At 40.7% G+C, this 24493-nt stretch overlaps 1 protein-coding gene and 1 non-coding gene across 3 annotated transcripts in view; one reads left to right on the top strand and one right to left on the bottom strand.

Moving 5' to 3' along the window:
* Positions 1-511: 511 nt before the first annotated feature.
* Positions 512-24493, top strand: part of LOC131424460 (uncharacterized) — a 37370-nt gene continuing 13388 nt past the window's right edge. For both annotated transcript variants that reach the window (XM_058581965.1, XM_058581964.1), the window contains exon 1: positions 512-8141. In XM_058581965.1, the coding sequence (XP_058437948.1) occupies positions 1525-2574 (1050 nt within the window). In that variant the 5' untranslated portion in view covers positions 512-1524 and the 3' untranslated portion in view covers positions 2575-8141. The remainder of the gene's footprint in view (positions 8142-24493) is intronic.
* LOC124097730 (U8 small nucleolar RNA) lies at positions 16650-16780 on the bottom strand. Its single transcript, XR_006853349.1, has one exon. It is a non-coding gene; the product is annotated as a U8 small nucleolar RNA (small nucleolar RNA).

The following is a 24493-nucleotide window of genomic DNA, read 5'->3' as shown; positions in this document are numbered from 1 at the left end:
TTATTTTATTTATTTATATGTGGTACTGAGGATGGAATCCAGGGCCTCAAACATGCTAGGGAAGTGCTCTACCACTAAGCCACCACCCCAGCCCATAAAACAGCAAATTTAATGCCCTCTTAGGTAAGATGGTATTCTTTTATAGCCATGACATTACTCAAGAATTAAAGTCTTAGCAATGTCTACCATTGTGGTCTACCATTGATTAATATATGTAAATTGCTAAAGAGCAATCAAATGTGATAGCACAGATATCTTAAACATTCTTCTCAAAAGTCAGTTTATTCTGGCTCTGAAATATCCTTGGTTTAGAAGCACCCCAAGAGGCAGGGTAATGTAGGGTCTGAATGGGGTTCCAAAGCTATTATAGGTCAGTTGTGATTTGATCTAGGGTTTTCTTTAGACTCCTTGCCAACTCAGGCTGGATTCATAGGCCCAAAGACAAATCAGAACCAGATTGGCCTTGCTGGATCTTTTTCAAATGGACTGAAAATCTGCTGAACATTTATCTATTTTAGTATGAACCTTCAATTTCCTGGTCTTGTAAAACAGATTATCTAGATTTCTATCGGGTATCTTTTGTTGCAATAATTTTTAAATGTCTAGAAGCATAATCATCTTGTTCCATAATATTTCTATCTCATAAAAAGCAAAGACATTAAAATGTCTTTTAAAATTAAAAGCCAGTAATTCTCAAAGAACAAGAAAGAACACCAGAAAACAACTTACTGAAAAACCTCTAAACCTAGTGGGAAAGTGTGCCAAAGGGAGTGCCAAGTACTCCTGCAAGGCATTAGGCATGGTTACCAACTTGAATTACTGTACAAACCTACAAAGTCCCTGGAATCACTGTCTAGTGAACTAAGTTCCCACTGCATTGCAAAGCAACACTATCTATTCCTTGATACTTCTCCAAACTGGTCGTGTGTATCCTCTTAGACGACAGAGTATTTCAGGGGATAATATTTAAACCGAGTGATACAGTTTTAAAAAATACTACACTGATCTGATTTTTAGTTTTTTACTTTATAAATATATCTAAAGACAGCTAATTCAACCGCTGGTTGCATTCAGATTCCTGGTCTAATGACTTAGGAATAATCAATGGGCAGGACAATTGATAAGAGGGTGGTGCGCACAGATTTATAATAGAAAAAGTAAAGGGCTAGCTAAGAGCGGCTGAAAAAAAAAAAAAAACAGGAGCTGAGACGGGAAAAGTGAGGGTCGAACGACAGGACAGGATGTTAAAGCAAGATAGGGAAAGGATAAGTCTCCGGGAAGAGTGAATAACTCTATCTTGCGGGACGCAAGAGTCCCAGTTGGAAGGGCAGGTTAAGCAAGCGCGCAGGTGGGAAGGGGTGTTGGCTTCCAAGATGGGAAGAGTTAAGGTGAATCAGGGAGAAGTAAGAAGCAAATGCCTTCGCATCAAACCTGTTGGAATAAAGGGCGAGGACGACGCCAAGGTATCTAAAGGAACACACACCGAGACCCCAGCAGGGTAGGAAAACCAAGCTCCAGAAGGAAATGGCTCAGCTGGCACAGAGGCGAGCGGAGCCAGCCCCTGCGCTCGCTCCCGGGGCTGCGCCCTCGGAGGTTACCTTTGAGTTGGGGCAAGGGGTGCAGCTCCGCCTGGCTACCCTGGCTGCGGAACTGCGACGAGCCCTGAGAGCGCTTCTGTCTCTGCGCCTTGCGCACCGATTTCCGGGTGAAGCCGTCCACTTTCTCCGAGGCCGAGATGGCGGCGCTGGCAGCCCCCGCCGGCGGCGACGACGACGACATCTCTGCGGCCCTGGCGCTTGGCAGCTCCGGCGGCTGCTTGCACCGCACAGGCAGCGGCAGCGACGGCAGGAGGAGGAGGCGGGGGAGAGGCGCGGAGAGCTCGCGCCCCTGCGCCCCGAGCTCCCGGCCACTCCGCCCTCCCGCTCCCGGGCACCGCCGAGCTTCTCCTCGCCGCCCGACAACGCCTCACGGCCACATCTCAGCGCCGGAGGTTCCTGGTCCCCGCGGCGCGGCGAACTCCCCGGGCTGACGGAGGGAAGGGCGGGGGTGGAGGGGGGTGAAGAAGTTGTTGACTCCGGGCGCGGAGGGCGGGTGGAGGGGAGCCTGAAGTTTAGACAACTGAGACGAGAGCGCGGGGTGGCGGACGCGGAGTGCGCCTCTCGTCCCTTTAGTCCTAGTCGCCAGCCGGCCAGCCGGCCAGCACCTCAGCGCCCGCTGCCAGAGCCGTCCGCCCTGCCTGGAGCCTCCTCCCGGGGCGCTGCCATCGCGGATCCTCTTGGAGCCGTCGTCGCGGTGCCTTCTCTTTCCTGTCAGCGCTGGCCCCTCATCGCCCGGGCGGTGACCCGCTGCCCCGACCCTCGGTGCACACACACTCGCCTCTGGCAGCGTCGCGCGGTGCGAACCCCCCTCCCCCAGGCGCCCGCCAGCCGCCCACGGAGAAACCCGGCGAGCGACCGCTACAACTTGAGAAGGTGGTTGGTACAGGCAAGGGAGAATGTGTGTGCGTGTGCGCGCACGCGAAGGCGCGCGGCCCGGGGGAAGGGCTTCGCGGGGGGGTGGGAAGGAGGAGTTTGACTGACAACTTCCGCGGGGTCCCGCCAGCCTCACGAGGCTCGGGAGCCGGTAGGGGGTGAGAGAGCATGCCAGCTCCATCAGCCAATCGCAGGGCTAAGCGGCAGAGACGGGGGAAGGCGTGGCCTCCTGGGCAATCTCTCAAGTGTCAGGAGCTGGGAGGGAAGGCAAAGAGGGGGGCGTGACGGGGTGACGGACTTCAGCTACAGCCAATCGCAAGTGAAGGCGGTGAGCGGAGTGCCATCTGCGTCACAACAGTGTAACAAATTCTCTCACGAGGGAGGGGAAGTGCCCCTCCACCAGCGGGCCTTGTACGCCTGCGCGCAGCTCCAGCCTATAATTGCTCTGCTGACAGACTTTGAGACCAGGCTAGAGGGTAGTTCGGGAGTCAAAATGGGTCGCTCCTTGCCTTCCCTCTCCTCTCTACTACCAATGAAGAACTGGAGCGACGGGTGGGGAGTTTCAGGGCAAGGGCGCGAAAGAGTGCCAGTTTTGCGTCACTGAAAAGGGGCGGAGCAAAGGTTTGGGTGGGCGCGCCAGAGGTGTGATTGACAGGCAAAGGGGTGTAAGCGAAATGAGTTTGTCCAATCCGAACGAGGTACTGGACTCCTGGGCGGGCTTTAGCTCTTCGCTGGCTCTAAACCACATAATTGGTAGTTGGGTAATAAATTTGTAGCTTTGGTGGTTTAGGCACCGCAAGTCCCTGCGAGGTACTCTTGCGTGGGGTTTGGGCGGTCTAGCATCTACTACTTCAAAGAGTTCTACAAGTCCATGACCTTCAAAGAGAGGTTCCTCATTCCCAACTCAGTAGCCCACTAATTTTCACTCCTTCAGCCAAAGGCCTCAAGACTCTGAAAGTACAAATTTTCTGCTCAGTGGTTTGTGGATTTGGGAGCTTACCGTTTACTCTTGGGGTCTCTTCCTTGGAGATTCCATCTAGATTTTAAATATCTTAAGGACAAGAATTGTCCGTCTTAGTTTTTTGTGCAGTGCTTTCCACATGATATTTAAACAAGTGAACTGAATAGTCTGTCTCCTTTTGTTCTGGTGCACCCAAATCTACAGTCTTCTTCTGCGAGCCCTAAATCGTTTCCTTTCGACATGATAAAAATAACTGCCATGTATTCAAGCAAAGTTACTTGCTACATAGGAACAGAAAATTCTGATTTGGGGTAGGAAGTAGACCTGTACTCAAAACATTTTCTCTTCAGACTCACTGGGTGGTGAAATTATACAGTTTTCCCAGTCAGGGAAGATTGGAAACCCCAGTAGCATCTAGAACACTTTTGTATTTCTTATCCTATCAAGCTCCAGATTGTGTGGAATCTGCCTTCACAAAAGTTCAACAACAGTCCTTTACAATTTGCGCAACCGACCACCAAACATAGTTGAGGGCTTTTAAAGTGACTGCCACTTTTATTTTATCTGCATGTGTGAAGAAATACCTAGAGAATACAGTCCAAACTCAAGGATCTCTTCAGTCTGACTCTTGACTGTATTCCTATTGCATGTATTATCCATATCATTCATAGGGTCAGACATCATTTTCTGTCTGAGATGGTTGTATGTTTGTTACCCCCCTGAAAGTTTGTAAATATCAAGAGAGCAAGAATTTACTTTTTGTCTCCATATTCTGAGCACAGGATAGATATACAGTATATAACAATCTAATTTTTAATCCTCAAAAACAGATTTCTGAACCTGTGGTTATTGGATCACCTTCATCAACATTCTCTGGGGTGTTTGTTTAAAATTCAGACTGCTGGATCTCATCCTTGAAAAAATAATCAGAGCATGTGGGAAAAGCTCTAAAAAAAAATTTTTTTGGGGGGGGTACCAGGAATTGAACCCAGGGGTGTTTTAACATTGAGCCATATCTCCAGCACTTTTGCAAGCACAAGTACACATTAATTTTGAATTTGTTTGTTTCTGGGGATTGAACCCAGGGGTGCTTTTCAACTGAGTCACATCCCCAACTGTTTATTTTGGGGTCTCACTAAGTTGCTTAGGGCCTTGCTAAGTTGTGGAGGCAAGTCTCAAACTTGTGATCTTTCTGCCTCAGCTTCCTGAGTTGCTGAGATTGCAAGCATGCACCACCTTGCCCAGCACTTGTGTACATTGAGATGATTAGAAATCTTGCAATTTTTAGGAAGGACCTTTTGTTAATAGGGCGATACCAGCAGTCATTGTTTTCAGTTGCTCCCACTTTTTGCTTTTTAATTATAATCTTTTTAGCTAAGTTTACCATTTTAAAATATAGTTTGTTGTGGGCTATTGTACAGGCTATTTTGTTGGTCAATCAGGAATTTATAAGCGACTGAGAATTAGATTAGAGATTTTGTTTGAATGAGGATATGGACAAGACTTGCTGATGGATTGAATGTGAGCTGTTGGTATAGCAGAGGTAATATTAATCCCAAACATGCCAATGTATTTATACTTTCTGATATCTGATAAATTCCTTTTCTGTAGCTATGAAGTCTTTTGCACCATCTAAATGGGCTATTATAATAAATTTCCATTAGCTCCTGGTCTACCCATCTATACCCTGTATAGATGAGAAACTAGGACATAATTTGAAAGGGCTCAGCTCATGCCACATATCATTGTCCTTGCAGAGTGGGACTCAAAATCCCTGAGGTTGGCAAACTCTCTGCACTTTAATTCAACCCTGCAAGCATTTCTCAAGTGTCCTTTTTGTGTCAGGCAATATGCCAGTCACTAAGAATGAAGAGATAAATAAAGCACAGCCCTTAAAATTAATCCAGTAAAGAGGGACAACATAAACAAGTGAATAAAAACTTATCACAAATGTTCTCCTTTTATTGGTTCCTTTTAGTTATTCATGACAGTAGAATCGATTTTGACATAATTATAAAGGCACAGAGTATATCTTATTCTAATTCAGTCCCCAGTACCTGTCCTTCCCTTTCCCTCCCCCCACCCTCGCTCTGTTTCTTCTATTGATCTTCCTGCCAATCGCAAATGTTCTTCATGGTGTTATGGGGGAAATGGTGGGGAAAGGACTTCATCTGGTTTGGAAAGAAAGAGTCAGAGAAAATTTAACGGAAACCAGAATGTTCGAAGGGAGTCTTGAAACAGACAAAGTTTTCATGTGGTAAAGACAAGAAGAAAAATAATCTGCCATTGAAGAAACTGGCTTACCCATATTTCTTCATCACTATAATGATTTCCATATCTAAATGAACTTACTTATTTCACCCACCATGTTATTAAAAAATAAGATTCCATGACAGCAGAAGAATATATTATGCTATATCTGTGTCAGAACTTGACTTGATGGTGGAGGGGCAAAGAAAAAGCAGAGATTAACTTCAACACATGACCATCCTCCAAGTGTATTATGAAAACTATGATGGCAAAGAGTACTCTATGGTTCCCCTCATATGCAGATTTCATATGACTCTATCAATGGTCTTCTTTCATCTACCTATAAAAAGAATCTAATAGGTTCTGAGGCAGTCCCTATTCTAAAACACCTATCTGCTAAACATTAACATTGTAGTCTTTCTCCTTGACTTTCTACTTTGGGTCAAACTTGCAGAAAAAAAAAATCAGTTTGAAAATCAAAAAAAAAATGACCTTTATCTTCAGTGTACATTATTGTGTACAGTTTGACGAAACGAAAATGATAGATTGATTTTTCAGGAATTATTGAATTGAGAATTCTCTAATATTTTCAAATTCTACAGTTTGGCTTTCATACCAGAGGATATGAGTTTTTCGAAAATATGTGTGTTGCCAGGCACTGTGGCGCATGCCCGTAATTCCAGAGACTAGAGAGGCTGAGGCAGGAGGATTGCAAGTAAAAAGCCAGCCTCAGCAAAAAGTGATGTGCTAAGCAACTCAGTGAGTCCTTGTCTCTAAGTAAAATACAAAATAGGGCCGGGATGTGGCTCAGTGGTGGAGTGTCCCTGAATTTAGTCCTTGGTACCAAAAAAAGAAAAAAGAATGTGTGTGTGTTCAGGTATGTAAACACAATAAATACAATAGTTGCTATAAATTTAACACCTACTATGTGCTAGGTACCATTCATATGAAGAAACTAGCTTTTTGGGGGGACAGGGGGGTTAGTATCTTTGGGGATCTTCATTGTTTCATTTAAAAAAACCAATAGAAATTCAAGGTTTTCTTTATTAATTCTGTACAAAGGCATTTACAAAAAATGAAATTAGAATGGATTGGACTATTATTACCAAAGGTCATTGTTCCTATCTAGAATTTTGTGTGTGTGTGTGTGTAGAACTACAGAGTTACGAAGAAAATGAGACTATCAAAAGACAGAGAGACTTAATGTTTTCATTCATTCAAAAAGATTTTTTTATTAACTCCCTATAATGTTTCTTGCCCTTTCAAGTGCTTGGAGTATAGCAGTGAATGAGCTAAAGCTCACCATCAGTGTTGAAGGCTCACATCTATTAAAGCCCAACTATGGGAACAAAGTAGGGGAATGCACCAGAGAAAAACACTATGGGATAGTATGCATGGACAGCTAAAGTGGCTTGGGTGAATCCATAGGGTGATCAAATTGTCCTGTTTGCTAGGGATTTGCCCAGTTCTACCACTGAAAGTCCCATATCCCAGGAGCCCCCTTCATTCTGGACAAGCAAAATGGTTGGTCACACTATGCACATAACAAAATGACAACACATATTTATTAAAGGCCCATTATGAGCAAGGGCCATAGATAAACATTGTGGTCTCCACACTAAGGGACCATGAGCTCCAGAGGAAGTGATGAGACACACGTTCAGGAAAAGATAACCGCTCATTCAGGCCAAACAATACATTCAGAGCACGCTCCCAGGTGGTGTTTGTACTGAGAAGGAGGAGATGGGATTTAAGCTGGACCTGGAGGACCAGGCATAATGACAAAAGTAGAGGAAAAGGAAAGAGGTAAAGGAAAGAGCACTAGCCCACTGTTTACTGCACAACTCTTAAACTCAACAAGTTCAACTTATTATGTCCACCCCTTCCTGTTCCTTTTGTCTCACTGTGTGGCGTCACTATCCATCTGTGGAGGAGAGAAACAACATGAAGCCATGGAAATGGAAAGTACTGATACATAGAGGGGAGGTTATAAGATGTGTTGATTCAAAAGGAAGTTCCTGGAGAGAGTGATGGGACAGAGAACCGGAAAAGATACATTCATGTACGTACTCAGCAAACATTCAGTGCCTATTATTGGCTATGTTTTGGTCTAGGATCTAACTATGGAAAGAAAAAAAAATACTGTTTCCTCTCTTAGAGAGTCTGTAGGGGGAAGCAAGCAAAAAAAAAAAAAAAAACACTATAGAGAGCATACTAAATACTAAAGACTGAAGGAGGATGAATGAGGAATCTGTATCTCCTGGGTGGGAAGCAAGAGAGTCTTCTAGAGAGAACCTCTCTAGATTTGAGAATTGAAGAAGCAGAAGGAGTTTGTTGGAAGAACAAAGAAAGGGTAAATCATTCAAGCAGTGTGGACAGAATACTTCAGGACCCTGAGAGAAGGGGGCACATCGGGAAGCTAAAAGGAGCTGGTCTGGACTTTCTGCAGTGGGCAGAAGGTAAGTCTTAAGAAAGGGCAGAGTGGAAAGGGCTGTGTGGGCAGCTTTTAGACTTTATCCTCAAGTCAGTGGGGATATACTTAAGGGTTTTAAGTAAGAGAGTGGCACGATCAAATTTGCAGTCTAGAAATATGACACTGTTGGCAGTGGGGAGGATGAACTGATTACAGAAGGGAGACCAGTAGGACAGAAGAAGACTAATGAGGCATTGTAGGGAGCTACTCTGAATGATTCACGTCTCCCGCCCTGGAGTAGAGAGGCTTTTGACTGTCACTACTTCTCGTAGTGACCTAGACATTGCTGCGGTCCAGAAGTTTGAGGATGCGTCTTCAGATGTAGGCGATGGATTGGGCTACATTCACCTATTCCTTTGTAATCCTACCCCTTTGCCCTGTTTGGGATACAATGTTCCATAGAAACGTCCTTTGTGTGTCCCTTCTCTTGCTGTGCTTTTGGGTGTGGCCTTCCTAGATGTCAGTCAACCTGCTGACAGCAGACATCACTAAGCTAGACTCAACTCCCTGAAAGCTGACCCCTTGCCTCATTTGAATGACTTCACCTCAATAAAAGGGTTCAGCACGTGCTCACTCTCTTTCTGCGGACCCTTAAGGTCACAGGACCCCAAAGAAAAAGATATCTCTGTTTCTTGTGTCGTTATTTTGTGCAGCCCAGTTCTCCTGGAGTGATCCTGAGTGTTTTAGTTGTGAGCGACAAGGTGAGATGCAGGGATCAGACTCAGGAGATGCTGTGGATAAAGTGACTTGGTGTTTATTGGGTGAGTGTGAGGTGAGGGACAGAGAGGAGGGAAGGATAACTCCCAGGCATCTGGATTGAGTGACTGGTGAGACAGAAAGTGAACACTTTTAAGTTTGGGAGACAAGCAGTGGGCAGTTGGATAGTGCAATCTGGCAGGAAAGAGATCTGAACTGGAAGGAGAGAGTTGGTCATCATCAGGATGTAGATAGTAATGCAATTCTAAGAATGCAATGATTCTTCCGGGCAGAGTGTGTAGAATGAGAGTAAGAGGGGGTGAAAAAACTCCCAAGATATCCATATATGAAGAAGCAGCAGAGTACAAGGTAATATCAGATATGGAGTGTCAACAAGTTTGGACCTAGTCCAGAGGTCAGTGGAGAGATGATGAGGAATGTTTGAATGGGAGATGTTGGGTGGGGGAAGTGGGGGATTGGTTGAAGATGATTACAAGTATCCAGGTGGCAAGGACCTGAATGGTGCTAAGCAATGAGTTCAGTAGCACACAGAAAGCTTTTTCATGCTTTACATCCCTATCTCTTCAAGCAACGTAAGAATCTTATGATAAGCCTGTAATCAGTGGTGCATGCCTCCAATCCCAGTGGCATAGGAGGATGGAAGGTTCAAAGCCAGCCTCAGCAACTTAATGAGGAACTAAGAAACTTAGCGAAAACCTGTCTCAAAAAAAAATTTTTTTTTAAAAGGGGGTATAGGTGTGGCTCAGTGGTTAAGGGGCTCTGGGTTCAATCCCTGGTACAAAGAAGAAGGAGAAGGATCTTTGGTGGTAGAAGCAAAAAGTATATTTTTAAAAATTCTCCTAATCCTACCCTATTCCTCATTCCTTGGTGATGAGTGTGTTACAGTTTGGACATGAGGTGTCCTCCAAAAGTTCCTATGTTAATGCAAGAATATTTAGAAGTGAAATAATTAGATTATGAGCACTGTAACCTAAGCAGTCTATCTAGTTTGAATAGACTAACTGGGTGGTAACTGTAGAGAGGCAGGGCATAGCTAAAGGAAATGGTCACTGGGGGTGTTCCCTGGAAGGGTTCATCTTCCCTGGGGCCTTTTACTCCTTTTCTCTCTGCTTCCTGGCTGCCATGAGGTGAGAAGCACTCCTCTACCATGCCCTTCTTCTATGACATTCTGTCTCATTGAATAGGTAAGGTAGTCAGATAATAAGACATAGGCAGACAGTTAGGGTAGTGAGCCCCAAAGAGGCTTCTCTAAGTATATGGGAAGTACCACCTACTTCCCTGGCAACCTCCCTTTGACTCAGAGAGGCAAGAAAAGGGGAAGGCAAGATGAACCGATAATGTTGAACTCAACAGCATTTGATCACTCACTTAAAGGGACCAACCAATTAGAATGTTGCAGTCCCAACCAATAAACAGGTCATCTTCCAGATACCTAATTGTCATAAAAGTTAGGCAACATTCCAAAACTGTTGGTCCAATAGATTTAACATTTTTTGATACATTATCAACATAAATATTGAACAATGCCTCCTACCCAGTGGCCATATAAGCCCCTAGACTAGTACACTCGAAAGACAACCCTCTATGGAGATCCCTCTCATTCCATGAGAGCTCTGTTTCTTTTCTTCTTGCTTGAATAAATCTTACCCTTTCTCACTTGCCCTTCATTGTCTGTGAATTTCATTAGAGTTCATGAGACAAGAATCTGAGAAGGAATCACTTGTGGTCTGCGACTGAATGGTAACCCCAGAAGGTGTTGCCTGTTGTGGCACTAAAAGAGCTGTAGCACAAACAGACCCTGCCTTCCCTGATGGTAACAGCACAAAATCTGATTTCATCACCTTGGGCCCAAAGAAATAGAGTCAACCCACCATGGACTACACCTCTGAAACCATCAGCCAAAATGAACGTTTTCTCCTCTAGGTTACCCTTATCAGGTATTTTTGTCACAGCAAAGAAAAGTTGACTAACACAAATCTTTAAACTAGAATTGACCTTGGGAATAGATGTGATGAGTTCTTAACAAAGAAAAGCTAGAACTGTTTGATTAAAAATAGAGTCGGTGGGCTGGGGGCAGGGGTGGCATATCAAAGGGAAGAATTGCAGGTGATGCCAAGAATTTAACTGGGTGATCAAATGAATTTGGAACCCTTAACTAAAGTCCAGAAATGGAGCCAGTTTTCTTTTGTGAGAGGAATGTCCAAGGAAGGAAGGAAAAGGGAAGCAAAGATGAATCCAAGGTTAAACAAGTTGAGTTAGTAGAGTTTTGTTTTGTTTTAGGTTGTTGAAGCTGGATCTTTATTTTTAAAAAGAGGTGATGACATGTTGTGTATTAATTTGGGGAAAGAAGAAGACTATGTTGAGCAAAAAAGGAAATTATACAAACAATACAAGCTTCTTTTTCCTCTTCAAGGGAAAAAAAAATAAGGCGGAAACAAATGAGCAAAAGATGTGCAGCACATCATGTGCTTCAGGGTTTTCTCTAGTGCCAAGGAGTCAGTAGGACTACACAGGAAAAGAACCCCAGAGCCTAGAATAGTTCCTTGTATCTCCTGTAGCTGTGAGCCAAAGACCAGGAACAAGGTGGCCCTCACTATTCACAAATAGGGCTGAGTGACCATTTTGGCTATACTGTATGTGCACACACACACACACACACTCTTACACACCCTCTCTATCACTTACCTACCTTGTATTGTTAATTCCTAATCACCTTCCACACAAAACTATAACAAATCTTTTCATGATATCTTTACAGAGGAAGCAAACATCTATCTTCCTACCAACTAAGTACTTCCTCCCTGTTTCAAGCAAAGACTATGTGAGGTTTCCAGAATTTCCAGAAGAAAGTGAGAGAACAGCCACATAGGGGAAGAGCATGAGCAAGGTCACTGAGACAGAAGTATACATGATTATTTGGAGAACTGCAAATTGTCTCATTTGGCTGGGGTATGGAAGAATAGTAGGCAATAAAGTTAGGAGCACAGGTTGGGGGCCTAGATAAAAGGTTTGTATGCCAACATGAGAACCTTGTACTCAATTCTTTTGGGCAGAAGGGAGCTATTGAAGACTTTGGGTCAGGGTAGTAACTGATTAGACCTGGATCTAAGAGGCTTACTCTCACAGCTGTTAATGGAAAGAATGAAGAGGAGAGAGGCTACAAGCAGAAAGAAATTTTGGACACGTTGGGCTTAACATGTCTCTGGACACTCCAAATAAAAGTGTTCATTAAAACTTCAGGAGGAAGATATGGTTAAGGTGTTTGTAGCCTGTTTCTCCATCTATAAAACAGGGACAAGAATGCTTACTTTGAGGATTGTTTGGGGGAATCAGAAAGAATTCTTATAAGCAGTTATCACAGTGCCTCACTCCCAATGAGCATGTGAGAGAGATTTAGTGATGGTGGTTGTGGCAGTAATTACCAGAGATAGTTGAAAGTTCTTCCCTGTAGCCCTTTTGTTCTCCCCAGAATTCTGCCATGAGTTCAGGAAACAAAACCATGCAACAAACCCCTGCTGTAGCTAGAATTGCCCTTCTACTAAGATAACCAAGCCTGTATTTTAGGACACACAGTTACACTGGCTCCTTTCCCCCTAAGGTAACCATTCTCCTGGAGAACCTGTAGCCCCTGCTCAATAGAGCTCTATTGAATGTCTCTTTGTTTTCTCTTCTGTGTCCAGACACAGCAGCTCAGATAAGTTATAACCTGGGATGGATACATGAATGGAGCTAAAAACATGTAAAATGCTATTCATTGTTTAGGGATATATGGAGAATATAAATATTTGTTAAAAAAATATACACACAAAAATTTATATACCCATGTTCTTACACACACACACACACACATACACACCATGTGCTCGTGCGCACGCACATGCACACATACACACACTAAATGAACATTTAAAGCGCTGAATTCAGGAAACTGGCTACTTCCTAAAAGAAGGGTAGAAAGGGGAATACAAATAAAAGAGATATCTAGAGGATTTCAACTATATCTGCAATGCTTTATATCTTGTTTAGCCGGATCTTAGATGGGTAGGTTTGTATTATATTATTCTCTACATAGCTTCCATATAGGAAGTAATTTACTTAAATAAGTATATAGAGTGAAGAAGGTACAATCTCTATTTTTAGAAATGGTGAGCTTGAGCTGAAATTTGGGCTTTCACGAAAAGGGAAACCAGTGTGGAGAAAGTCCTTTGCAGCCTGCATTTGATCCAGCCAGTGGACAGACTGCCAGCTTTCATGCACCAGAGTAGGGATTTCCCCCAGAAGAGCTGGGTAGTGGAAGAGAGAGATCCTCAAGCACTTCCCTAGAGGACACCCTTCACAGAAAAAGTGACACTGAAGTAGCATCAGCAGAGAAAAAAGCTAGTGGAACAGATGTGTTGCTGAAAGAAAAACATGGGAAATGCAATTCCTTAGATTCCTGGGGGAGAAAGAAGCACAGATGATGAAGTAATTGCCTGTGAGTGTCTGCAGTCAAGAAAATTTAAAAGTGAAGACAGTTTGACTTGTCCAGAGAAATATTTGTATCGACTTGAGCAAGAACAAATTTAGCAGTACAAAAAGCTATGAAGAAACTTCCACTTCCAGACATGAACATTGACTGGAACAAGATTTGCCCTCTCACCAGTAAACAACTAGGAAATTGGGTAAAATGTACCAAACCATTGTTTTCATTGGACAACACACAGTGCAGGATTGTGATCCCTGAAAGAAGAGAAGCAAATGAAGTGATCCCTACAATATTCCTGGCTCTCTGCCTGGAGGCACTTTCCAGACCATAAGGAAGGGAATCCAAGTAGACAACAACAGTCTTGCTAAGTTGAGAAGGAAAATATCAGAGTTTGGGAAACTGGGGTAGCTGAAATTTGTGAGGCAGGGTCCCCCAAAAAGGAGGTATTCAGAGAAAGAGCTCCAAAAATCTGAGTCTCCATGAATCTTAGGCTAAATACTAAGATCAGTGAGCTTCATCAGGTACATATCCATAAGAATGGGCAAAGAAAACTCTGAGGAAACTGCAAGCTAAACCATTTTCTGAGCTCCGCAGGATTGGGAAGCACTCAAGTTCTAATCAGGCTGCATGGAGAGACCTGATGAACCCTTGTGGCATTCAGAAGAGACCCTGCCCTGGATTTGATCCCCAGCAGCACTTAAAAAAAATCCATCAATAGAAACAGACCCCCCACATAATAGCAATTATGCAATGAAGTGGCAAGAATTATAATAATGCTATTATAAATATGCTCAATGTAAAGGAAAATATACAAGTAATGAAGAATAAATAAATAAGAAACTATAAAAATGGCATATCTAGAATTGAGAAGTACAATATCTGAAATGAAAAATTCACTGAGTAAACTTAACAGCAGCTTGAACAATGAAAAAGAAAAGATCAGTGGACTTGAAAATATAGCAACAGACACTAGCCATATTATGAAGAGGAGAAAGACTGGAAAAAACAAATTAACAGGTTCTCAGTGACACCCATTTTTAGTATAATTAAAATCCAAAAGAAGGGTGGGGAGAGCAGAAGAAATAATGGCAAAACATTTTCTAAACTTGATGAAAATGATAAACTCATAATTTTGAGAAATCCCACAAACCTCACATAGGATAAAAACTGAGATAGAAAGTGCATTCTGAATTTTTTTCAATATTAGAGTGATTTTATGAATGGACTGTACCTAAAGGTTATAGTCCAGGCTGGGTGCGGTGGTACAGGCCTGTAATCCCAGTCAGGAGGCTGGGGGAAGAGGATCATGAGTTCAAAACCAGCCTCAGCAACATAGCAAGGCCCTAAGCAATTCAGTGATCCTGTATTTCTAATTAAATATAAAAAAGGACTGGAGATGTGGCTCAGTGATTGAGAGCCCCTGGGTTCAATTTCCAGTACTAAAAAAAAAAAAATGATAGCCCAGGAAGACAAGGGAAAGTTCTGTAAAATGCAGGGAACTGTACATCTTGTGGTGTAGAAAAGTAGAAGGCAGCTTTGGGGAAACAAAACGGGAAAGATAATAAAGGAGAAGAGGTGGACCACGTAGAGGAACCCACTACTGGAAGGTATAAATTACATAATAAGTAGAGAAACTCATGGGAATAAAAGGGTGGAGTGGCATCTCCAGTTTTTATCCTTTCCCTTTGTCCTCTTGTCCCCATACTTCATTTTGAACAACAGACATCTCACAATTGACCTTGAAGCTTCGATCTTTTTCTTATACAACCTATCCTGCAGTTCACTGACAGCATAGTGAGCTTTCTCAACCAGAAGAATCACATCTGTCAAACATCTTTAGAGAGATTGATACCCTCAGAAGCCCCTACATAAGGTGGCCACAGAGGTAGACAGACCATACCTCTCCACTATTAAGTGTATCAGTTTGGCCCATGGCTTCTCCAAGCTTCCTATCTTTAGAGCTTTGTGCTATTCCCAGCTTTATTTTTCTTCTATTTAAACCAAGATCTCTTTCTGTCTCTGAATCACAACCTCCAGAGTTGGTTTATGCTTCATTTGCATCCTTTTGCTACTAAGTACACCCATGCCTGTCCTCTCTACCTCTTACTTGCCTGGAGTTCTGCTTTGTTACTTATGTTGGCTCTGAACCCCCATTTATAGACCTTGAACTTGGGAGGCCACAAGAATGTCTCCCTGTAGCCAGAGAGAGCTCCTTCCTTGAGAAGCAATGAGGCATTGAGGAAGGCATGTTGGACTTAGAATTAGGCCTGAATCACAGCTGTGATTCTGCTATAGACAGTCTAGGACTATGCTGTTCCATACTGTAGCCACTAACAAAATGTGACTGATGACCATATGAAATGTGTGGTTGAAGAACGGAATTTTAAATTTTAACTAAATGTAATTAATCTTAATTTTGATTTAGCACATGCAATACTGTAAGTCATTTTTCCATTAAACATTGTAGAAAATATTGCTATATTGTAATGCATGTGTTGGGTACATGCATAATTTCTAGTATACACAAAAGCAAACTTCTAGTTGACATTAGTAGATTGATTGAATGATTTTTTTATACATCAATTTAACATTGTTTATTTGAATATTTTATGCAGACAAGGCAAGTTATAGTGATATCTACGAAAGTCGAAACTTGGAAATACTTATTTTAATTTTAAATGATATAATAAATTATATTCTAGCTTTAAATATAAGTATGGAAAAAATTTAATACTTAAATGAAATTCTACTACTACAAAATTGAGTAGAGGTACAGAAACTATGAAGTAGTAAGATAGGAACAGTGGAGACAAGACACTGAAAGAGAACAAGTCACAAATTACACAATGAATGCTGCTATGATTTGAATGTCCCCTACACAATCATGTTAAAATTTAATTGCTACTGTCATAGTGGGAGATGGGACTCTTAACATTATCACAGGAGTGGGTTAATTATCCTGGGAGTGCCTTTATATAAAAGTAAGCATTCTCTCTCTCTCTCTCTCTTAGCTTGCTCTCTCTCTTTTCTCCTCCTCCTCCTCCTCCTCCTCCTCCTCCTCCTCCTCCTCCTCCTCCTCCTCCTTCTTCTTCTTCTTCATTTTGGTCAGTAAGAAGAATCCTGGGAGTGCCTTTATATAAAAGTAAGCATTCTCTCTCTCTCTCTCTCTCTCTCTCTCTCTCTTAGCTTGCTCTCTCTCTTTTCTCCTCCTCCTCCTCCTCCTCCTCCTCCTCCTCCTCCTCCTCCTCCTCCTCCTCCTCCTCCTCCTCCTCCTTCTTCTTCTTCTTCTTGTCATTTTGGTCAGTAAGAAGAATCAGGAGCAATCGGGTGTTGCAAGTCCTGACCATACAAACTCATTGATCACATACCATACAAACTCCAATCATCATTTTCTATTCTGCCTTCCAAAAGTAGACACAGGTAAGGATTATGTAAGCTGACAATGCTGCTGCTCTCTTATTCCCAACTTTTCTCTGCTTGCTTGTGGGCTTCTTCACCTTGTGATGCTTTCTGCTAAGTTATGACACAATGTGAGGGCCCCTAACAGATGCCAGCGTCATGCTTTTAGCCTTCTCAGTCTTCAAAACTGTGAGAAATAAATTTCTTTTCTTTATAAATTACCTAGTCTGTGGTATTCTGTTATAGCAGCAGAAAACAGACTTAGACAGATGGCAGTTGCAATTTGCTGCAGCAAAGCAAAATGAAGAAGAAGCTGTTTTATAAAAATCTTTTAAAGATAAAGTAGACAACAGCAGGAGACATTTCCAACAAACACAGTGAATTTAATGTTTCTTCCTAACAGCTAAAACAGAATCAATATTTGTTGCCTGAAATTAGTATTAGATGTCCAACAAATATTTTAAACAATTTTTAGCAGGGTCTGAGCTTATAATGTTGGCCAATTATAAGATGACTTGGATTCTTGTACAAAAAGAGAACCATTTTTAGATGGAGAGGTAGTCAAAGAAATTACTATTTTAGTTATGGAAATTTTGTTGGAAAAAGTATGAGAAAAAGCTTGTAAGATATTTTACAAATAGTGAAACCTTGGTACAGCCAATATGGAAAACAGTTTGGAGGTTTCTCAAAGAATTAAAAGTAGAAAAACTACCATATGGTCCAGCAATCCCACTTCTGGGTATATATCCAAAGGAAATGAAATCACTATCTTGAAGAGATATCTGGACTCTGTTCATTGCAACATCATTCACAGAAGCAAGATATTAAAATAGCCTAAATGCCTATTGGTAAATGAGTGAATAAAGAAAATTATGTGTATATAAAATATATAATTTTATATATTTAAATATTTAAGTATATATAAAATATTTAATTTTCAAAATTATACATAAATCATGTATATTTTATATATGTAATTTTCTATATCCAACCTTAAATAAGGAAATTCTGCCATTTGCTACAACATGGATAAACTTGGAGGACATTATACTAAGTGAAATAAACCAGATATACAAAGACGAATACTGCATTATCTCAATTATACGTAAAATCTAAAGAAGTTGAACTCATAATGAAACAGAGTAGAATGGTGGTTACTAGGGAAATGGGAAGATGTTGGTCAAAGGGCACAGATTTTCACTTATAAGATGATTAAATTCTGGAGATCTAATGTATAGCATGGTGACTATAGTTCATAATGATGTACACTAGAAGTTTCCTAACAGTGGAACTTAAGTGTTCTCACCACATACACAAAATAAGGATCACTAAGTGAAGTGCTGGTGTGTTAATTAGCTTTATTTGGTAATCATTTCACAATGTTTATCAATAACTCATATAGAACATCTGAAATTTTTAAAGTATTTTTTTACTTGACACGTAATTTTTAATTGTCAATCATACTTTAATAAAGCTGGAGGAGGAAAAAAAGCCCTAAAAACTCTTCAATTATGCAAACAAATAATTGTTCATTGAATACAAAATTTTTTGTATTTCTAACAATATAAAACAATTTCTAACAATGTCAAATTTTTTTGTATTTCTAACAATATCAAACTTCAACTGATTCAAATTTTGAAAGATTGCAAGGATTTTCTTCAACTTTAGAGGAGTCATGAGATATAAGAGACACCACCCAATTAATACTTCGAATATGTCTTGTCTCAAAGGACTTTCAAACTTAAAAATTTTTTTTTGTTGTGTTGCAGCCTAAAGATTGAATTCAATGTTATAAATATTTTCGTCTTTCACACATGCCAAAGAAAATTTTCAGCCAAATAAGAAAAACATAGCTCCCATCATAATCAAGAGTTCTCTAGCTATGTTAAATCAAAAATCTGGATTTATTGTATTTTTAAAGCAAGAAGCTGATCTTTTGTCTATTGATTTGTCTCTTTTAAGTGATACATCTTAAAGATATTTAAATGTGTTCATCTTTCTAAACAGTTTCATGAATATTGTTAAAATTGTTTTATATGTGTGAAAATGTTATGAATCATCTCGTTGTAGAAAGAAATAGAAGAAAATGAATCCAATGACCTTGTGCTCTTTACCAATGCTCATTAGTTGAGTAGTGAAGGATTTTTTTAAAAAACTATTATATTGTTAATTTTTACTTAAGATTATCTTGAAACAAAAGGAAGACTTAACCAAATAATCAATAATCGAAGACAGCAGTGTGATTTATGTTTTCTCACTGATATCATGACACTGCATATGAATGAACTAAATTTGAAGCTCCAAGGCAAAGAAAAGTTTATCTGTGACCTAGCTTGACAGGTACAAGACTTTATGTTGAAATTGAAATTTTTTATAATATAATCAATAGCAACCTTACACATTCACCTAACATGAATTAATATGCAGATTTTCATTGTAATAAAAATGTTATGCAAATTAGTATCAAAGATTTAAAAAATTTAGAACACCTTATAATACTGGTGAATTTATGGTTGCTTTTCAATTTTGTAGTACCCTTTGAATTCAATGGGTGTTTTTTTGTTTGTTTGTTTTGTTTTTTGTGGTAATGGGGATTGAACCTAGGGTGCTCTACCATTGAACTATGTCCCTATCCCTTTTTATTCTTATTATGAGACAAGAGCTCCCTAAGTTGCCCAGGCCCACCTCAAACTTATGATCTTCCTGCCTCAGCCTCCTGAATTGCTAGTATTGCAGGAGTGCACTACTATGCCCAGCTAAAGACAATGTTAATAATACTGAGTTGGCCAAGTGCAGTGGTGCCTGCCCATGATCTCAACTACTCAAGAGGCTGTAGCAGGAGAAATGCAAGTTTAAGGTCAGCCTGGGCAACTAAGTTAGACCCTGTCTTAAAATTAAAAATTTTAAAAAGGGCTGGGAATGTAACTCAGTGTTAAAGTACTTCCCTAGTATGCATGGGGCCCTGGGTTTAATTCACAGGATTTTAACAAAATAACAATAAAAATAAATTACTGAGTTGACACAAAAATTAATGAATTCCTTAAGAGACACAATTTTGAAACTGATGGGGTTTTACTTCAAAGACATTTCTAAAATAAATAGTTTTCACAGTATGGATGCAAATATTAAAAGAGAAGAAAATTATTTTTGGTACTCAACTCAGTTTTTAGAAAACTGTTAAGTATGTTGGGAATAAATTGGGCATGTGAATCTATTTTTTCAACTAAATATTATGTGAAATATAAATACAGTACAAGTATTTCTGATGCAGATTTAGTATTTGAATTAAAATGTGCTGCTAGTTTAAAAATATACACTGGATTTAGATGATTTCACATAAAAAAGAATATAAAATATATCACTAATAATTGTATTCCCTACAAGTTGAAATGATAATATTTGGGGATGTTGGCTAAATAAAATGTAACATTAAAACAAAATTTACCTGTTTGTTTTTACTTTTTAATGTGGCTACTAGAACATTTAAAACTATGTGGGTTGCTCACATTATATTTCTATTGGCAGCTTTGCTCTAGAGTTGGGGCTTCAGAGGCTGGGCTCTGAAACCAGGCAGCCTAAATTATTCATGAGTCTGGTCTCTGACAAGCGTTAGTTATACACATTAGGCAAATTTTTAAATGTCTTTATACTTAGTTTTTTTCCCATCTAAAAAAGGGGATAACAATTGTTCTTACTTCGTCTGGTTGTTTTAAGCATACTTAAAAAGTGTCTGGCACATAGTAATTACTGTGTGTAATTGCTATTATTATTATTACCATTATTATTAATGATGCGATCTTGAGAAGTTCCTTGCCATTAATTTACTCACGTGTAAAATGGTGATAACAACATCTATCTCACGAGATTATTCCTTGAGTTAAATTAGACTAGATATGCAAAATTGCTTATTGGAGGTAGGTGCCCACTGTACATTTGCTGCATGTTCTAGATTGTAACTGATGTTCAGAAGTCTCTGTGATCTGTCTCAGACACAAGTCAAATCCAATAGTATATATGGTGTGTGTGAAAGAAGTTGTAAATTATAAGTTGCTTTTAATTGCTAGACATTATTTTTACTGTTCTTCACTTGTGAAACTCTAGAGAGGATATGTTGCCTAAAGGTGTCTTGGAGCCTCCCTGCCTCCACTCTCTTACTATCTAGGCTGAAGGGCCATTTTTCTATGAGGCCCTCAGTGTGGACTCCAGCCCTAGTATAATCTCTCTCCCCATTAAATCCCTGAAACATTTCCTGCCCAATATATATATTTGGCATTTGGTCCCATGGCTACCTTGAATTGTTGTTTAATGGCATGGTGTTTTGTTCCCTTGGTCAGGTTAGGGTGACTGTTTTATAATTTGTGAATGCCCCAACAGCACCTGATAATTGCTTAAAAAAAAATATTTAGCTAACAAATGGAAACATTTGGAAAAACTAAGGGGAAAAAATTTGACCCGGCAGATCCTGGTATCCTCTGCAAAGAACAAAAAATGTCACTGGAAAGAGGAAATTTTACGTAAAAGTCTAAGATAAGCATAAAAGGACTGAACAGAGCTGATATGGAAATTGAGAAGAGCAGAGGTGTGGTCCAAGACAGAGGTCAGGGAGCCAAGTGGACACCCACCCTGCTGGACAGTCACAAAACTCAAACAGAGATCCTCTTTCCCATACACCCAATAACAACTATTTTGGCCACACTTAATTTTAGAAAATGATATAAGGTCTCAATCCAATCAGTTCATTTGCCAATCTGACAGCTTATTCCCAGAGTGTCTTCCTCCCGCCCTCGAAGTGGTCCCCTTACCCACATATTTAAAATGTTTGAAAATTCTTCCTCTACATGAAGTTTTTGGTGACCATTCAAAAGTGAGTGAAATTAGGCCCCCTTCTTTCCTGCCTGCTGGACTCATACATCTCCCCTAGACACTCTGTTAGGAGAAGATACCTTACCATCTGGGTCAACTGCAGATCCTACCAACCCCAAACACAATAGCTACTCCAAAACACTACTCCATGACAGCTGAATGAATTAATGTCACAAAGTTGATTCTTGTTTGGGCTACAAGGGAGGAAAAACACAGCTAACATCAAGAGAAAGAAGCTGCTGTTGGGGCTAGGGTTGTAACTCAGTGGTATAGCACTTGCCTAGCAAATGTGAGGCACTGGGTTCGATCCTCAGCACCACATAAAAATAAATAAATAAATAAAACAAAGGTATTTTGTCCATCTACAACTAAGAAAAAAAAATTTAAAAAAGAAGCTGCTGTTCACACATGACTCAGGGACTTAATGCCCGACACAAGGTTCAGCTATGTTTTGCGTTTTTGTGGCTCTGAAGTTATGGTGAATTGGCAAGAAGAAACGAGACAGCATGGTGGAAGTCAGGAGAGGTGTGATTCAGTTCTCACCAACTGCTGTGTGAGTTTGGACTGGGTATCAACTCATTTGGGTTTGCAAAATACAAAGGTGCCTTCCCACCTCAAAATTCTGTAATTTTAATGTTCGACTGCTTCACTGGGCATGATGCACCCATGACAGTCACACTGGGAAAGGGATTGATACTTTTCAGGGAAAAGGATCACTAACTACTGGACTTGGAGAAGTAGGACTTATCAAGCTTGGTCAGTTTGGCAACTGAGTTCAAGGACGTGAACCAGCAGAGACCAGCATGCATGGAGAAGGACTTGGCTGTCTTCATTACTCACTCATGCTCTCTTTTCATCCTACCAAGTTCATTCAAACCCCCTCTCTGTCTTTCCAACTTTATTTCCAGTCCCCAAACCAAAATCTGATTACATAACTAGGTACTCAGGAAATGATGCTGATTTTTAAAACTATTTTAGTTGTAGATGGACACAATATCTTTATTTTGCTTATTTATTTTATTTTTTTATGTGGTGCTGAGAATCGAACCCACTGCCTCACACATGCCAGGTAAGCGCTCTTACCATTGAGCCACAACCCCAGCTCCCATGATGCTGATTTTTAATGGACAATGCTGCTTCCTGTTTGGAAAGAGACAGATCCATATTAAAAGCTCATCTGTGCCCACAGTATCTACTGTGTCTCAGACATCAAATGGGCATCATTTTAGAGGAAAAATGGATAAAAATAGGTTAAACTTCCCACAACAGGGCAGGGGGGGAGCTTTTGAAAAGAGAAATTTTGGTAGCAGGATATGACTAAACAAAAACTAATACTGGATAATCTCTCTCTCGCTCCCGCTCTCTCGCCTTGCTCTTTCTCTCATATATTCAACCTACTCATTCTCAGAGTGTTCTAGACTGATATAAAAAAGATCATGAATATGCTGACTCTCTGAGCCTGACTTTATTTCAGAGTGGCCAGGTAATAGAACCTGTAAGACATTGGGTGCATCTTCCTAGTGAGTCACTTCCCAGTCTCCTGATAACTTTGGAGGACACCTTGGAATGAGTTGCAGAAATTCATGATGAAGGTCATTTAGGCTCTATACCAGAACTGTCAATATTCCTTAGAGGAAGTGGAATTAGGCTACCTTCCCAACATTCTTGATCTGTGCACTGACTAGTTCAAGAGGCAAGGGGGAAGGGGCAATGTTTGAGGTAGTGGTGGGTAGGAGAAAAGGTAGGCAGTGAGGAGAGGTGTTGGAATTATTCTCCATAAAAGCTTTTCTATCTTCTCAACCAAAGTCCATGATTACTGCTTCAGGATTACACACTAATTCTATTAATTTCATGCTTAAAATCTTTCATCCCAACAATGTTTGCCACTGCATCCTTGGTGTGACATTCAGACTTGATTCTTCCTGTATCTCCAAATTCATTTCTCAACACTACCCTGCTACCCCCAAACTCTTGCAGACTCCATATGCTTTCTCCTTTTAATGCCTTTTCTGAGCCTGAAAACACTCTCTCTCTCTCTCTCTCTCTCTCTCTCTCTCTCTCTCTCTCTGCCCTTTCCCACCTTCACCTTCTATTTTCTAATTATTCTTGTTTCATTTTGGTTGTTTTTTTTTTTTTTTTTGTACTAGAGATTTAAGTCAGGGGTGCTTTACTACTAAGCTACATCTCCAGCCATTTCTGCTTTCTGTTTTAAGACAGGATCCCACAAAGTTGCTTAGGGCTTCACTAAATTGCTAAGGCTGGCCTTGCACTTGCAGTCCTCCTGTTTTAGTCTCCAGAGCTGTGCTGGAATTACAGGTGTGTGTCATCGCACCTGACTCTCTATTTATTCTTTAAGATATTCAGATGCCACCATCCCTGACACCCTTCTGAACTTGATATCCCTCCATTTACCTTTGAGCACCTCAGGCAGATCTCTGTCCTAGTCTTTATTATAGGATGCTGTAATCATCTTTGCTTTTTTTGTTTGTTTGTTTCCTTGACTAAACTGTAAGTTCTATTAACTTTTGTTGTGTATCTGGTGCCTTGTACAATGCCAGTCACTTTTAGAAGCTCAGAAAATATTCATAAGTTAACTAATTAGGTACAGGTTGGAGGTAGAAGCATCCCAAACAAATGTCATTGACATAGTGCCATAGAATACAGCTGGCCTTGTCTCCAGATCTCTCCTGGGGGTGAATCTGGAGCTCCCAAGGCACCTTAGGAGCTGGGTGCTATGAGTACACACAAAATTACACTTTTCTTTCTACCAAGGTTTGAACTCTTCAACTCCAAGCCCCATGATTGCTGTCTTTTAGAAACAGTTCCTGTTTAAACCCACTTGGTTCCTTTCCCTTCACATCTCAGCCCTCCTTATTATCTGTACTATGTTTTGG

This window comes from Marmota monax, unplaced genomic scaffold (genome assembly GCF_021218885.2).
Source record: "Marmota monax isolate L192 unplaced genomic scaffold, Marmota_monax_Labrador192_F-V1.1 WCK01_AAM20220418_F8-fsc00105, whole genome shotgun sequence".
Lineage (NCBI taxonomy): Eukaryota > Metazoa > Chordata > Mammalia > Rodentia > Sciuridae > Marmota > Marmota monax.
This window is presented reverse-complemented; position numbering and strand designations above follow the sequence as displayed.